Source organism: Choristoneura fumiferana, chromosome 15 (assembly GCF_025370935.1).
Source record: "Choristoneura fumiferana chromosome 15, NRCan_CFum_1, whole genome shotgun sequence".
NCBI lineage: Eukaryota > Metazoa > Arthropoda > Insecta > Lepidoptera > Tortricidae > Choristoneura > Choristoneura fumiferana.
The window spans coordinates 14,665,421-14,684,266 of NC_133486.1; the positions used below are offsets into that span (position 1 = coordinate 14,665,421).

Consider the following 18,846-nt stretch of genomic DNA (forward strand, 5'->3'; position numbering starts at 1 on the left):
AGGGTGAGGTGAAGAATTAAGATATTAATCAGCAGACCCACTCTTGTTTGCCATCCAATCGAATAAAAAAAAATTGAAAAAATTGTATGTAAGATAGGCGTAAGAAATAACTTCCAAGTCGATATTAATTAAATAAGATGAACACTCGTTAATATTTCAAAATTACGAGCTACATAACCACCAAGTACTTTGCAAGCTTAATTGTTTTGTAGTTTTTACTTGTACCTGAATATTAATGCAGATAGATAATACAAGTATTATTTGTCTTTGAATAGAACACAAACAAGATATACCAAATACATAATTCCTCCCTCATATTACGTCCCCTCACGTATGCACGACCTTACTCTCTAACGGCCTTTCGAAGGTGATATTTTTTAAACTCGCATTACTTTTAAAATAACTAAGGCATTCGCTATACAGTACAGCCAGTTTACGTTTGTTCAAGTTTCCGACGAGGTCGGGGCGAAGGTTGAAAGCTTTTGTTAACATTCAGCCGAGATGCTGGCTGGCTTTAATTGGATTCGAATTTAGAACGTGATTTTACTTTTTAAAATTTAAAAGGATTTCAATCGGGTCTCTAATTTACGTGTGTGATAAGATAAATTTTCATGCGTTTAATTAAATTTGGATAGATCTTGGCCGGTATTTTAATAAAGAACGAAAGAAAATAGCCGGGAATTCGTCGGCAACCTGCTGCTTTTTTCCCTTTCCCATAGAAAATATCCCATTTTACCGGATAGCACTAAAACTCCAAGTTAGACTGTTTGCTCATCTACAAAAAACCCTACATACCACATCGAAATCGTTATAGCCGTTTTCGAGATCCCTGAAATATATATGTAAATATTTAATATACAAGAATTGCTCTTTTAAAAAATATATATAATTTTAACGGATAGGTATAGGAGTCTATTTACCTATGTTATTTCTCAATCTAACTTCGAATATTTTCATTTCAATTTCATCAAAGAGGCAACATATTTGTCATGAACTTTCACATTTGATATGTTATAATATATGTATATAGTTATTGTTATTAGTTTGGAAATTAATTCTATTTGTATATATATTTGTAGTAACTTGGTAGGCAAATAATTTGTGACATTTTGTAAAAGTCAATGATATTTTATCTTCATATTACGTTTAGCTATCACAGTACGACAACGATACGATTTTTTTACGACACAGATGCTCGCTTTCCTGATAAATATCAAATAAAAACTTAGGAAAACTTACGAATATATTTTTTTAATAATTAAAGCAATTGCAATTAGGTATACAAACAAATATAATATATGTCTCTACTCTCTGGCTGGACAATGACAGAGTTCCTTCTCGGGAATGTTCTAACATTCTGAATTTATTTAATTAGACGAATACCCGTAAAAATATATTCAAAACAAAATGAAGTTCTTACCTAATATTTTTGATAAATAATCATCTTTAGTATTTTATTTTCAGTTTTTAAGTATTATTAGTATTAGCTTTTTTTGCTAAATGTACTTTTTGTTGACTGTATTTGCATTGCACCAACTACATTTGCACGCCAAATTTCAAGTTGATGACATTAACAGTTGAAAAGTTTCGCTCTGCGGAGACGATCCTGGCCGGACTACCAGGATGCCACTACCCCAGATTATTGTATTGTCACGCAATTCACATAAGTATGCCAAATTTCAAGACAATCTGACTACTGGAAGTTGGTCGAATTTAACTTGCATGATTTGACTACAGACAACGGGACAGGTGAATCTATATACATGTTAATATTTAAAAGCTTGTAAAATCGGTTTAGCTGTTTGAGATAGGTATTGAACTTTGAAATTACAATGTCGGGGATTTTCTAACTTTTCTTTTGTTATGTTAGTATAATTCTGCGGGGAATATGTAAGCAGCGCTGTCACTTGTCAGTCGTGTCTAAGCCGTCCCTCTCACTCCCGTATTGAATAATATTAGCGTCTGCGGGACGGCAAGATACGAAGTTCGAATTTTGCACTTTGTAGTACAGGGCCCAGTCGGAAGGCCTAAAAGGTTTCCAGCACAGGTTTCCAGTGTCTATTAAGACAACGAGCGCGACATTTGCCGTAATAGTGAATAAAACGGGCGGCTGGCGACGTCTTCTAACTATTCCCACGCAGGGGCGAAGAATTAAGTACTTAATATCCTATGCCGAAATTTTATACAAGGTAATATTTTAGACTATTGCGGTCATTACTAATTTTATTAATTAAATTCTGTTTTGTTCGGCGTACCTTGATTTAAACGAAGCTCGATATTTCGGCACAATTGCATGCGCGATGATCACGAGACGACTCATCATGATCATGTTCTTGTGATCATGGCGCATGAAACTGTGCCGAAAATCGAGTTTTCGTCGGATCAAACCGAATTTAATTCATAAAATTCATACAAGGTCGTCAATTAGCGACCGATAAACCAGGTAGGGTTTTTGTTCGCTTCTTTTGTTTATTTTCTTTGTAACACTTTATAATTATGAATAAATAAAAATAAAAAAAATATTAAACTGAAACTCTCAGAAACTTTTTATTTTATTTTAATTTAGTTTAATGCATGCAATTAAAAATATCTTAATTTTTTTTAAGTGGTTAGTCTGGTTTCTTAAGCCAGTATGCTTTTAGTTGGTTTCTAATTCTACACTCGTGACTTGACAGTTAAGTTTTGCCTTTTTTTGAAGAAAACCCAAACTGACAGAAAAGCGGCCATAAATTATCAATTTGTCACCGAAATCGCCCCAGAGCAAATTTTATCAAATAAGCATTCGGCTCTAACGATCAAGTTAATATTTTCAAACGTTTCTCTTTATGACATCCATCAATGTCACTTGTCAGTTAATTTTACAATTTGACATTTTAAATTACTGTGAACTCAATACATATTGAATTCTTATTTACGAAAAAAACCTTTTATGACTAGAGCCTGAATTAAACGTTTTAGTAGTCAAGTTCAAAATTAATACAATAATGAAAGTTAATCTAATAACAAACTAATTAATTACCAGCTAGTTTAATCAATTAACTGAGCCATCTGTCGAATCAAACTGAAATCGATAAAAAAAATACAAGTTTTAAGTATTGGCAGTGATATCGTCAAATTGTTACAGAATGTTAAACGAAGTACACTTGGTGCCAATTAAAATGCAGTGATACTGATGCAACGCATTGGGCAAGCGTGCTGCTCTAGTGGGCATCGAGCGCCGCGCTAAAGGGCTGGCCACACAGCAAGGGGATTCCCTTTACAGTCCTGTACAGACGGTCTGCATTTCAACTGCAACCTAACTGCCAACTGCCGACTTCCCATATATTTTTCCTTGAGAGAGAGATAGAAAGAGATAGATGTTGAAACAACAACACTGACTTGACTTTTGAGGGCTTGTGAATGTCAAAAAATCTACCACCGCTGAAGAAAAAATTTCGAAAAAGATTCTGGCAAGAAACATAATTTTGTGCGGATTTATACTAATTATTATATGTAGTTATTACTATGTATTCTGCAAATAAAGTAGGAGATTAAAAGTAGAACCTAAATCTTACCGCCAAAAATCCTGCTTATAACTTACTCGTTCACGCTAAAATGGCTGAACTGATTTGGGTTAAATTTGCTACGTAGATAGCTGAACATTTGAAACAACACACATATTGTCTACTTTATATCCCGATATTCCCATGGGACCGAGACAAATCATCGAAATTTCAACCTCTAGGATAGAAACACGTGGCACGGATGTTTTTCAGTTCATTTTCATGTAACATTAATAAAATCCTTGGTTTAATTTCTCGTAATTCCCATGGGATTTTAATAAAATCTCAGAATTTAATTCATCTCCTGGATCTAGTGGTAAGCGTCTTCGAAACGTTCCTGAATATTTTTTTTAAACTAAAAAGTTAGTGTGGACTCCCCTTTACGCGCCACGGTACACTGGCGAGCATTGTCCTGCAACGCTTCCGGCGTCGTCGCGTGTGAAGCTGGCTTTACTGTACTGTTATGAAATATAGGTTGACTTGATTAATGGGTGCAGGCGGCCAGAGATAAAAGGATGGGATTAATCAAATTAATCAAGATGAACATTAATCAAAGAATTTATTATTGCGTTTTGAAAATAAGTGGGGATAAGGTACAGATTCTGGAAAGCGAGATAAAAAATATCAGACTTCATTAACTCAAATTACTTAATTCACAGTCGCTTGGATCTATGAATCAAATTGAATTACAATCATGATTAATTATATTTTTATTTTTGAAAATCAAAATCACAAAATGTTATACTTAAATTAGGTATGTATTTATAATTTACTTGGTTTTACTGGCTTTAATAGATAAGAGAATTGTAATAAGTAAGTAATGTAATTATTGTTTTGAAAAAATGACTCTGCCAAATTCCTTGCGGTGCTTCTTGCAATGATGATTGGCACCCTTTAAGTATGAACCCTAAAGAGTTTTCAACAAAAACTTATTACTTACTAAACTGTTACGGAGGTACGGAACCCTTCATGCACGAGCCCGACTCGCACTTGACCGATTTTTTCAAAAGCACTGGTACTATAAAAGAAAGTGACACGTAAAAAGTCCATTTACTTGCAGAATACGTAGTTTTCGATTGGATGGCAAACGAGCAAGTGGGTCTCCTGATGGTAAGAGATCACACCGCCCATAGACACCTGCAACACCAGGGGACTGCAGATGCGTTGCCACCTAGAGGCCTAAGATGGGATACCTCAAGTGCCAGTAATTTCACCGGCTGTCTTACTCTCCACGCCGAAACACAACAGTGCAAGCACTGCTGCTTCACGGCAGGATTAACGAGCAAGATGGTGGTAGCAATCGGCGGACCTTGCACAAGGTCCTACCACCTGCCCACATACATGACTTTGCCTACTTGTTAAAGTTATTTCCAATGTAGCAACAAATATCGAGTCGCTGATGGTAAATCGATAATGTAACGTTAATCGAGCGGTGCATAACTTATTCAGAGGATACGCAGACAACTCGCATTTAAAACGATGTTTGTACGACTAATATCGATTGGATAGCCGCTTACTGGCTTCAGAAAGATTAAATAGATTTACAGTTGTTATATAGACCTACTAACTGTCACCTGTGACCTAGTGTCTAACAACTGGTAGCATGGTGTACGGGTGTGTTACTCTGAAGATGAGCTCTGGTTGAGTTCGAAACGCGTCAGTGTAGTGTGGTGGTGGTGATAGTTGGGTTTGTGTGATTTGTGTGTGTTCTTACAGTGTGGAGGCGGAGGAACTGCATGAACACGCATATTTTGCATAAGCTTAGCTATCGTAAGGTCGCGGGTGAGCAAGGAAATTCTTTTAGTTCATTGATATGGATCTCCGCAAAGTAACGCCTGATTCAATAAATTATTATCCTACTAATATTATAAATGCGAAAGTTTGTGAGTGAGTGAGTGAGTGAGTGAGTGAGTGAGTGAGTGTGAGTATGTTTGTTACTCTTTCACGCTGAAACGGCTGGACGGATTTGGATGAAATTTGGTATGTAGATAGCTGAACATCTGGAAAACATAGGCTACTTTTTATCCGATATTCCCACGGGATAGGGATAAAATCTCGAAATATCAACCGCTGGGCTTAGAGTCATGAAATTTGATAAGTAGGTAGCTGGACGTTTGAAATAACACATATGCTACTTTTTATCCCACGGGATAGGGATAAAATCTTAAACTAATAACCGCTGGGCTTAGAGCCCTGAAATTTAGTATGTAGATAGCTGAACATCTGGAATAAAACATAGGCTATTTTTATTCCGATATTCCCACGGGATAGGGATAAAATCTCGAAATAACAACCGCTGGGCTTAGAGTCATGAAATTTGATAAGTAGGTAGCTGGACGTTTGAAATAACACATAGGCTACTTTTTATCCCACGGGATAGGGATAAAATCTTGAACTAATAACCGCTGGGCTTAGAGCCCTGAAATTTGGTATGTAGATAGCTGGAAATTATGGAATAAAACATAGCCTACTTTTTATCCCGATATTCCCACGGGATAGGGAAAAAATCTTGAAATAATAACCGCTGGGCTTAGAGTCATGAAATTTGGTATGTAAATAACTAGACGTCTGGAATAACACGTAAGGGACTTTTTGACTCGATATTCCCACGGGATACCTAGGGATAAAATCTCTAAATAACAACCACTGGGTTAAGAGCCATGAATTTTGGTATGTAGGTAGCTGGACCTCTGGAATAATACACAGGCTAATTTTTATCCCGATATTCAAACGGGATAGTGATAAAATCTTGAAATAATAACCGCTGGGCTTAGAGTCATGAAATTTGGTATGTAGTAGCTAGACGTCTGAAATAACACATAAGCGACTTTTTGACCCGATATTCCCACGGGATACCTAGGATAAAATCTCGAAATAACAACCACTGGGCTTAGAGCCATGAAATTGGGTATGTAGGTAGCTGGACCTGTGGAATAACAAATAATTTATTTTTTACCCCGATATTCCATCGGGATAGGGATAAAATCTTGAAATATTAACCGCTGAGCTTAGAGTCATGAAATTTGGTATGTAGGAAGCTGGATGTCTAGAAAACACATAGATGACTTTTTGACCCGATATTACCACGGGATACCTAGGAATAAAATGTCGAAATAACAACCGCTAGGCTTAGAGGCATGAAATTCGGATGTAGGTAGCCGTATGTCTGGAATAACACATAAGTACGCTACTTTTATCCCGATATTCCCACGGGATAGTTTTGTAACTAAGGACCCCATACATCTATTATTATTATTGTTATTATTATTATATTATTATTATTATTTTGTATTTTTTTCTTTAATTGTATACTGTAGTTTTTAAGTATTTTATTTGTAATTATTTTATTTTGAAAAAATGACTTTTTGCCAAGTTTCTTGCGGCGCATTCTTCTTGGCAATGATGGTCTTTCCGAAAGCGCTGGTAGTTTAAAAAATGAGATGTAAAAGTGCCCATTGCGGCCTATTTACTGAATAAATGATTTGAATTTGAATTTTGCATTTGAATTTTGATAGGAAAAATTTTGAAACTTCAGCACTGGGTTTAGAGTCTTGAATTTTGTACAGTTATTCACAACACAACCTCAATGAAGACCATGATATAAATATTGGAAATTTCCAGGGGAATTTTGTAAAATCCGAAAATTTCAATTGCAGCTACCACACCGAATAGTTTACGCGTGCGAGCCGCGGGTAAAAGCTAGTTGTAAAATAAATAGTTTTGATTTTATTCATGAAAGAAGACGAAAAATTTACTATTCCCCTCCTGATCTCCGAAACTACCCACTGAGCCTAAATTAAAAAAAAAATACAAATTAGAGTTCATTGCTTGTACGAGTAGATTACAGGAAAACCCATAAGTATTCTATCAATTGAAAATAAAGTGGTAAACTCAATATAATAATACGTTCACTTAAAAATAGTTCACTAAAACACCACTAGATAGCGCTAGTAGTAGTTAACTCGCGTCTTACTGTGAGGATTTCAAATGTGATATTTTGTATTAATTTAAAAAGCACCGTAAATATATTTATAAAAAAATACAGGAAAACATTTGACTTTGGCATTGTACGGAACCCTCTCCACGCGAGTTCAATTCGCACTTGACCGATTTTTTCTATGCTGTGACATACTTATTTAAAAAAAAAACTATGAACAAAACGACACAAAATAAGTACTTAACTTACTCTTCTCGCAGACCTTGTTCTTCAAAATAAACCCCCAGATTCCGGTGAAAATAATGAATCGACACATCAAAAAGGTCATTGACCGTTACAACAAACTACATCTAGCGAGTTTTAGCTTAACAATGAAAATGTTCACTGCAGTTGCATTTCCATGTCGCCTTTACAATATGCCTTTAAAATCAATATTCTACTTTAAAACTTTGTCACTACGATCGAAGCTCCTTTGACAAGGAAATAGCATTTACAACTTTACGCCCTTCGGAAGGCTGTGAAATTTCAGTTGAGAAAATTACAACAAGATAGATTTAAAATTAGCTCTAGCATGTTGGGATAAAGTTGATTGTAGCGTGGTAGTGGAATGGTAGTTCTGACGTTGTGCTATTGTGGATGGTTGACGGAAAATCCCGAATGAGTCACGAATCGACCTTTGTAGGGATTTGTAGATGTGTGAGTGTGTGAGTCAAACGGCTGCGAAAGCAGACTTTGGGGACCAATTTCGTAAAGCAAAGCGGACTGAATAGTCGCCTAGAGGAACGTGTCAAAATACATAAATTTAAAAAAAATGAACACAATTCATAATGGTTACTTGATATAATATCATTTTCTTGAAACTATTAGTTACTTGGAGCTAGGTCAAATTCAATATAATACTTGAAATTCCTACGGAAGGTTCGGGAAATCCCGGAATATCAATGGAGAATATTTTATTTATGGTTTAAGATATATAATAATATACTATTACAGCCAGTAAGTAAAGATTTTTTCAAAAAAAAATACTTACTGGCTGTTGCCCGCGACTCCGCTCGCGTAGAATTCAGTAGGTACCTATGTCCTTCACCCGGGATTTAAACTATGTGTAAACCGAATTTGATCTAAATCGGTTCAGTAGTTCAGACGTGATAAGGTAACAAACAAACAGACTTGAAAACTCGCATTTAATTCATCATCATCATCATCATCATCAGCCCGAAGACGTCCACTGCTGGACAAAGACCTCCCCCTTAGAACGCCACAATGAACGACAACTCGCCACTTGCATCCACCGGTTTCCCGCTACTCTCACGATGTCGTCAGTCCACCTGGTGGGAGGCCTGCCAACGCTTCGTCTTCCGGTTCGCATTTAATTGGTGGGATTCAAATATCAAATCTGGCTGAAGCGAGCAAAGCCGCAGGGTAAGGGTTAGTATGTACCTAAACTGGGGCTGTGGCTTTCACCACTGCAGTGGTCCGCTATCAGATCGAGAATCGGGCTGAGGTCGTGTTGCGTAACACGGTCACGACTTGAGACTTTTTTTTTATTTCCTTTTTTTTCACATAGTTTACGTCTTTAAGGGGCTGTTTCACCATCCATTGATTAGCGTTAACCGACGGTTAAATGTGATGCCGTCTCCGTCTATTCGAACAAAACAAATAGATACAGCATCACACCTAACCGCCAGTTAACACTAATCAATGGATGGTGAAACAGCCCCTAAGTATTAATTATTGTTAATGGATACTTAACTTGAGGCCCCTCTTGTTCTGAGAGGAGGCCTGTGCCCAGCAGTGGGACGTATATAGGCTGGGATGATGATGATGACTTAACTTGAGCTGACTCATAGTTAAACGTGTTGAAGATCGAACTGTTGCTCTGAAGAAGAAAGTGGTAGGGGCGTCGCGCGTAGCAACTCGACTCGGTTTGCCTAAATTTTCTTGGCGCCAGTTGCAGTGATGACAAGCGTTTCGGCGATTTAGGACCACAATGTGAAATGCTTACTAATAAAAACGACCACTTCTTAATATGACCACATCTTGAAATGACAATTTCCTGAAATGACCATTTCTTGAAATGGCCAATTCTTGAAATGGCCTTGGCATTTTCTGGTAAGTGTGTGTGTGATGCCGTTCACATACACGGGTCGACTAATATTTTATATGAAAAAAATGTAAGTAGTTTCAAATCACATGTATTTAATAATTAACCGACTTCAAAGAGGAGGATGTTCTATGTTCTACTGTATATAATTTTTTTTCGTGATGCACACATAGATTCAATCATTCAATTCATTCGTGCGGGCTCTCGGGAATCGAACTTGTTCAAACTTACCAACCAGACTTAAGCGATTTATTTAAATTTATTAGTTCATGCTACCAGGCGCCCAGAACCGGCCAGGCACTAAATTCTCAATCTATGAATACAATGCACCAGCGACGGGGGGGGGGGAGGGCGCCAAGATGTCTGGCGATACGGCTGTGGCGTGACTAGGGCATTTTGGTTATAGCAGTGACTACACGGTCCGTTTTAAGGAGACCGTTGTATTGTATATCAAGCGATACTTGTAGGGGTTCTAGTTTAATGCATTCAGTGCCTTGAACGTATATAATGTAAACGAATTCAGTACCTAAGCGACAGAGCTTTGCTTGAACTTGAAAACCCGCGTTTTCGTTGAGATAAGACCAAGCTAGGTTGATTGTTCGCGCCGTTCAAACCATTACCGAAATTGACCAAACAATTTTTCCTATTTTAATAATGAAAATATAGCACTTATTCTATACATACGAATGAATATACCTACGTATAAAACTAATCAAAATAATAGAAACATATAAAACTTTAATAACAATTAACTACCCGGAATGATCACGCATACAAATAACTGACGAAGACAGCCCCCAATTTCCTCTTGCAAAACTAAACTGATTTTAATTCTTTGTTCAAGTACCTTTGGCTATGTCCAATGTCCCTGTCCAATGTCCCTGTCTTGATTTTTTTCTTTTTAATAAGTGTCAAAACGTCTGTTTATTACCATAGAAACTGGTAAGTAAATATGCACATACTAGCCGTTACTCGCGATTCCGTCCGCGCAAAATGTCAATGAACTATTTTACCGACACTTTGGACGTCTCCTGCGTTTCCAAAATTGTCTCTGGCGTTACCAAAAAATTTTACTTTCAACAAGATATTCCACGGTTTAATAGGTTAAACTTACGAAGGATGACATGTATTCATGTACACCATCTATTAAATTACAGAAAAAAACATGTTTACTTACAAAAATCTGCAATTGAAAAATGTCGCGGACAGATTAGTGTCGGTAAAAAAGTTGATTGACCCGTTTATCGCTATCCCGCGGGTACTAAGGTAAACGTCAAAGTGCTATACACGCTAATGCCCAATAGACGACACCCTGCTGTCATCTCTATTGCTAATGACATAAGATTAAAGATGCCAACTATTGGGACAGTGACGAGCACTCGTACATTTACTTTATGCATTTTTCCGAGATAAAAACTATCCTATGCTCCTTCTCCGGGATTCAAACTATCTTTGTACCGAATTTCATCTAAATCAGTTCAGTGGTTTAGACGTGATGTAGTAACAAACAAACAAACCAACAAACAAACAGACTTACAAACTTTCGCATTTATAATGTTAGTTTGATTTGTAGCTTTATGTAGACGTCCATCATAAAATTATGAAAAAATAGGGGCACCGCAAAGCAATTAGGTACTAGAAATGTATTAATTGAAAAAAAAGATTGTTCTAGGTATTATAATTATCTAGGGAGGAAACGGGGTAATAGGACTGCATGAAATAATGGCCGATCATATTTCAAATATGGTCACACTAGTTTAGGACTACCACTTACCAGTTATTGATTGTCATATTGGAATTAATGGGATTGTAATTGGAGTTAAATGGGATTTTTAATTGAAGGGGGGAAAGTATTTAGCTACACCCCTCTGCCAGAGGGCAGGCACATTAGTTCTTCCATTCGATACTATCTACACACACATCAAAAAAATCTTGGGATGTCATTATCCCTAGACAAATGTAATGTTTAGTGAGTACTTTTGATGAGCGTAGTATGGCAAATACTGAGTTTTGTTTTAAATAAAATTAAAACAATAAAAAATATCACTTTATAGTCTATCACTTAAAAATACATCATGCAATATATGCAACTTCTTTCCTAGGGCTTCGTAATTCACTTTAAAATCCAATTAAACCTTCTATTGTCAAGTCAAATTAAAAAAAAAACGCAAACGGTTATATAAAACCCTGAAAAATCAAGTTTCCATATTTAAATTTGCTAATTTTAACCCTATTAAACCTGCAAAACGCGGTGCATCGTAAAACAAAAGCCGCACGATTATAATATTTTAATGCTAAGGTATAGAAAACTCCAGTTCCTTCAACTTCTCAGACAGTTTTTTTTTCAGTCTCCATAAACGAACAGCTGCTTACGAAAAAGGAATATTCTAATCGACCGCAGACTTTCATAACCTCGTATCTACCCCGTTTTCCCGGTTATAAAACCAACACTGCGCACTTGACACAAAGTTGTTTTTGGAAGAACATGACTAAGTAAGACAAGAGGTTGAAGTTATGGGAGCGTTGACACGAGATCTAGAGATAGCAGGAGTGACCCGCCAATACGGTATTTGACTATTTTGTAGATGTTTTATAAATTAAAACTGCACAATGCCTGTTATCGAATAAAGAAACAATTTTTAAGCTACCTTTACAAATAACAAAGTTACGGGGTTTGAAATTAAAGATTAGACAGAGAAAGACATACTGGCATGTGACGTCACACGCCAGTACCGCCATACTTGCTGCATAGAGAAAATCGTTTGAGAAAGAGACAGGTATATAGTTTTTCAAAAATTCACTATAAATCCAATTTTCAACCGATTTAAGTTTTCTTTTCGCTAAACACTGTCTGTATATTTATTTTCATAATAATATTAAGATATGGCAAATTCAGGAGTTGTCAAATACCGTATTGCGGGAATGACATGTTTTGGGTAGGGGTCATGCATGATTCATGACGCGTCGGGGACGTGCTTAAATTAAAAGTAAGGCATCAAATTAAGTAAGCCAATCTCTCAATATTTCTGTACTTAATAAAAACACTCTAGATGCTGGGTCCACACGTTTGGCAAGCGCCGACAAACGCACACGGCGCAGTCACGTTAGTTTTTTTATTTTTTATTCGACTGGATGGCAAACGAGCAAGTGGGTCTCCTGATGGAAAGAGATCACCACCGCCCATAAACATCTGCAACACCAGGGGTATTGCAGACGCGTTGCCAACCTAGAGGCCTCAGATGGGATACCTCAAGTGCCAGTAATTTCACCGGCTGTCTTACTCTCCACGCCGAAACACAACAGTGCAAGAACTGCTGCTTCACGGCAGGATTAGCGAGCAAGATGGTGGTAGCAATCCGGTAAGCTTAAATAGCTTTTGCTTACCCTAAACATTATGACTGCGTCCTGTGCGTGTTTCGGCGCTTGCCAAACGTGTGGACCCAGCTAGCAGCGACTAGCGACTGTTACAATGGAGGAAACTAAATTGTGTACCAGGGCTGGACCTTTTCATAATCAATTTCGCTATGATTTCTTTGGCGATGTCAGTATGACATCAGTAGCACAAACGTTCCGTCCTGCTGTACGCTATTCAGTTTTGGTTAGGATTATGGCAAGTGAAGTGACATCATGTGGGGAGCGCGGTGCGCACAGCGCTACTACACTAGCCTAGCCACTGACACTGGAACACGCTGCCACTGCTGTCTACATACTGACACTGCTGCCTATATCCTGCCCAGAGCCAGCTTTAGGCGAGGGCGATCGGGGTGACTGCCCGGGCGGGGCACCAGGTTCTACAAGGTGCCGTGCGAGCCTGGTCAACTGAACCACTTTAATTTGAATACCTATTTTTATCGATCTAAAGGAAAACTAGACTTAAACTTTTGTAGACTTATGTCTAGGTGTGTAAGACGCCCTGTCATTTTGGCGCTTGTTTTGTATCTATACGGGCGCCAAAAATATGACTCGCCTGGGGTGCCTAGATAGCTAAGGCCGGCCCTGATGCTGCCAGTGTCATCTACACGTTGACAATCTTATCTACATGCAGACACTGCTATCGCCACGCTGTCAATGCTGTCTACACGCAGACACTGTTGTCTGCACGCTGACATTGTTGTCTACACGCAACACTGTTGTTTACATGCAGACACTACTGTCTACACACATACTGCTGTCTACACGCAGACACTACTGTCTACATGTAGACACTGCTGTCTCCACTCTGTCAATGCTAGTGCCACTGACCTATGAAGCTGGAGTCATCGTCGCGCGGCTGCAGCGCGTGCATGACGAGCGCGGCGAGCACAGGCCGCGCGGCGGGCAGAGCGGCCGCCAGGCGCAGGGACACGGGCGCGGCGGACCAGATAGCGCCGCACAGCATCTAGCGCCGCTGCATCACTTCAGCGCCGGACCTGGACAAACAAAACACCGTCTACTTCCAATTGGGTCAGCATCATCAAAAGCTTGTCGCTCATTACACCGGATTCCCAACTGCCACCAAAATAAGGTGAAGTCGGGAGCTAAAAAGGCCAATTTTTCTGTTTATTCAGATGAAAGCACGAAAGCTAGTTGTGAAAAATATACTCGTAGTAGTGTTAAATACTTGTAATTAGTTGTAATGTATAGAATAGATATCATTGAATAATATTGTAAATCTGTTTATAAACTATATCTCATTGAGTTTTCTGCCGGATTCTTCTCAGCAGAGGTTTTGCCGAACCGGTGGTAGATTTTTTTGTCATTCATAAGTACTTTTTATAGCCTAAATTGAATAAAGATATTTTGACGTTGACTATGCTATGACAGCAAAATTTATGAAGTACAAGTAGTATTTAGTGTAGTGTAGTAGTGTAGTGTAGTGTTTAGTGTACAAGTAGTGTAAGTCTTAAGTTGCTAATTTACGAGTATAAGTAATTCATATTGTAATAAATTTTTGCTCTCCTTGAAATAAATAAATAAATCACGCCAGCCTACATACGTCCCACTGCTGGGCATAGGCCTTCTCTCAAAATGAGAGTACTTGGGCCATAGTTCCCACGCGGACCCAGTGCCGATTAGAAACTTATTTTACATATAATACTTTTATTAATATTTCAAACAACAGAGAAGATCTTACCTCTCATTCTTACACATAACCTTCCCACGCTGAAACAATCCTCATCATGAATTTAATTATCAAACTGAGGAGCCCAATAAATAACCAAACAACTCCAACTCCGTTTGCGCAGAGCCCAGCAAAATCAACAATGTCCATTATGGCACGCAAATGGAGCAATATTAATAGTTAAAACAGTAATTTATCAAAACCATGATAATCCAAAGTTGTTAGTTAAGTTTAAAAGGGGATATCTTGTTTGAGTTCTACGTTGACTTGCGTCCTTTTGGCTTGGGAACCACTTTGTTGAGTAGGGTCGCCAGGCTGTGAGGATTCTGGGCTACATTGTGTTTGAGGTTGGTTGACTGATGTCACAGTCATGCAGACACGAGGTTTGCCAACTTTGAAGCCTTGTTTGAAGCAATACTTCAGCGGAATATCGGGTAAGACATTCGTCAATAAATATCACACAGCTAATTAAAGGAATAGTTTGTAACGAAGTAAATACGGTATTTGACAACTCCTGATTTTGCCATATCTTAATATTATTATGAAAATATAGATAAACAGATAGTGTTTAGCGAAGAGAAAAATTAAATCGGTTGAAAATTGGATTTATAGTGATTTTTTGAAAAATCTATATACCTGTTTTTTTCTCAAACGCTTTTCTCTATGCAGCAAGTATGGCGGTACTGGCGTGTGACGTCACATGCCAGTATGTCTTTGTCTGTCTAATCTTGAAAACCTTTATAACTTTATCAAAAATACAAACTGAGACATGGATGCACAGAAAAACCAGAAAAAGAGACCAGCGCCCAGCGGTAGTGTAGGGGTTATAGCACGCAGCACGGATTGCTGAGGACCTGGGTTCGATTCCCAGCGCTGGTCTCTTTTTCTGGTTTTTCTGTGCATCCATGTCTCAGTTTGTATTTTCGATATGGTTATGGTTATTTTCGATATTATGGTCATATTAGAAGTCCAGAATAAACAATAGGATATTTTTTATACCGAAAAAATTGCCGTTCCCAAGGGATGACCAAAAGTTTGTTTCATATTTTAACCGCTGAGCTGACCCTCTACATAGAACTATGAATGCACATTACACAAACGGTTTTTTAAATAATGTGTTAAAAAGCATGCTTGCTTGCATTCTGGCGTGCATGCTTGCCTGTATGCTTGCTTGCAAATTTACATGCTCACTTGCATGCTTGATTGCTTGCATGCTTGCTTGCATGCTTGTGTGGTACTGTACGACGACTTACGAAGGTGCGGCGCTGGCGGCAAGCGGCGTGACCGTGCGCGGAGGTTGCGTGGCTCGAACTGGTGCGGCGACGCAGCGCGGCAGAGAGCGGCGCGGGCGTCGGTTAGCGGAGCGCGGGGGGAAACGCGCGAGAGGTGTTTTCCAAAGCTTTAAACCCTGCTGCTGTCTATGTAGCTGGTATGCCGTGTGGTATTAAGTTCGCCTCACTTGCTTGCATGCTTAAATGCAGCCCTAAATGCATGCTTACTTGCACTATTTCATGCATAATTACATGCTTACTTACATGCTTGCTTGCGTGCTTGCTTGCTTGCTTAAATGCAGCCTTTAATGCATGCTTGCTTGCATGCTTGAATGCAGCCTTGAATTCATGCTTGCTTGCATGCTTGCTTGCTTGCTTGATTGTTTGGTTCTTTGAAATGTTTATGGTTCACGCGAGCGAAGCCGCGGGTAAAAGCTAGTAGCTTATAGTCTACAATCATCATGTTTAGGGTTCCGTACATACGAGTATGACTGATATGAATGAAATCCCACAAAAACATTATTAGCTTAAATACATGATGATTAATCTAAAGATGTATTATCGAAAATACAAACTGAGACATGGATGCACAGAAAAACCAGAAAAAGAGACCAGCGCTGGGAATCGAACCCAGGTCCTCAGCCCCCTACCCCGATACCCGGGGGGGATACCCGTAAAAGTAACAAATTTGGAGTTGAAATAAAAAATACAAAAAGACTCCAAATAACCAATCATAAAGATGTATTACTTGCACACAGAAAGCACAGATTTGCGGCTGTTACTGTTTAAGCAACTGTGTCTGTCAAAACTAGACGTTTGCGTTATTGATTTTGATCGAAATACGTACCTATAGTATAACTTCTCACACGAACTAACATCTTGAGTCTTAGTGACTTTATGAATATAGGTACATTATGACTTATAAATACTTATCATTAAACACATAAATTAAATAATGTGCATATAAATTTCTTTACGATTATATTTTTGCTGTCCACACCGCACAAGGAACACAAAAACTAGTTTCAATTATTAAGTGATACTTATTAACATTTATAAATCTTTATACATTAGTTTCACGAGTGGTAAAACTTGATTAACTAATTCATACCTACGAGTATGTGAAGTTGAATTATTTAAACACAAAATGGAAATAGAACTATAGCGAAATGTATCATCTGACACAAATTTTTCTCCGCCATTTAAAGAGCTAGAAAGCCTACAATTATGAGGATTACACTGAAAAAAAATTATTAATCGAACGGTAAAAACACGATATCCCTTCAAGTTAAGTTGCACTAGTATTCACTGAAACGCAGCTGCTTTAAGCTGAGGTTGTAAAATACTTCAGTTTGTAACTCAGCAATAATTTACAGCGTCAATGTACAGGCTGTTCGAAACTTCCCATTAGAGGCTGTAAAGCCCATCCGTCTGCGAGACGAATGCTGCGGTCAACGCGAGCACTCTGTAGTTTCGTGGTAGGTACTTATGTGGTTTGTTAGTTTGGGTTTAAGTTTGTGCTCCAATCGGTATATTAATTGTTTGGTTTGTCTATATAAATTATTTATGTAAATATGAGCAGAGCCACATTTAAAATAATTGGATATATTAACGAGGATGTACCTAAGTGAAAGTAAAGTTCAGTATTATATTATGTTTGTTTGTTTATACTCTTTATTGCACAAAAAGGAAAAACAAAAAGGTAGCATAAAAAAAAGTAAAGTGTTAAGTAGGTACAAAGGCGGACTTAATATTGTAATGCTCCAAAAAAACTAATATTACAAATCATAATTCAGTTTTTAAAGTGCAAAATTCCCATTTTTTTCAGTTTTGGACCATGTTCAAATAATGTTCCTCCTAAAAATTGTGTTCTAGATATCTATGTACCTATATTAATTATCGTGCAATTGGCATTACACTGTGTCGCCCAATTTAACACTTGAATCTCGTTTGCTTTACAGCTTCGCACTGTAATACAACTTGCATGATTTTTCTCGTAGCTCTGTACTGGGGGGCTATTACTACGAAATTTGAAAATCGAAGTTCGTATCGTACCTACCGTCCCTCTCACTCTAACTAACTAACAAACTAATTTGGCTCAGGGACCCAAAGAGGGTCTTGGCCTCTCACTCTCGTATTAAATAATATGTGTTAGTGGGCCGGGAAGATACGAAGTTCGAATATTGCACTTGTAGTAAAGGGCCTGGGTTTTAACTTTTCGAAACTGTCTATCTATCGATTAAAAGTCAAAAATAATGACAAATTACCAACCCACCTGTTCTCAGAGCCAATAAATTTTAATACAACCTGAATGATTATTGATGGCCGCCATTATGCAAATGGCGCGAATCTCCGCCATCTTTTAATTTATTGCCGAATTCAACGGCCATTTTAAACTGGCAAAATACGAAAATGGGGAACATTTAGGCCCGCAGAGAAAAGGTAATTGATAAATAGACGAAGTTATGCAATTCAAAAGGAAAAAGATTCACAAAAAGCATTTCAATTTCTTATTTAGGGAGATAGCGAGCTTTGCTTTGTGTATGCGAACCGGAAAAAGTTTATCTAGGTACTCTTCTGAATTAGTTAAGTCAAAACATTTCCTTTATTTTTCAACACACGGCGTTTGGACCTTGTAAAAGTAGAGTTCGAGAAACAAGAATTGATGTAGCAATCGGAATTCAGGTTAATAATCGGTATCGGATACAGTTTTTAGCTATTTTGAGAGAGAGAGAGAGAGAGAGACATTTATTTACACATATTCGATACACAGAAAAAACACGTTAGGATGAAATAATAATTTAAAAAAAACATCGAATAGTATACTATATATTAATTGGGACCCACTCAGCATAATGTTGCGGCAAGCCACAACGCTGTTTTTCAGTGGG

At 37.8% G+C, this 18,846-nt stretch overlaps 1 protein-coding gene across 1 annotated transcript in view; it reads right to left on the reverse strand.

Moving 5' to 3' along the window:
• LOC141435822 (protein Fe65 homolog) overlaps positions 1 to 18,846 on the reverse strand; it is a 110,683-nt gene that overhangs the window by 86,929 nt on the left and 4,908 nt on the right. The window contains exon 2 of the mRNA XM_074098650.1: positions 13,826 to 13,992. Within this exon, the coding sequence (XP_073954751.1) occupies positions 13,826 to 13,961 (136 nt within the window). The 5' untranslated portion in view covers positions 13,962 to 13,992. The remainder of the gene's footprint in view (positions 1 to 13,825; positions 13,993 to 18,846) is intronic.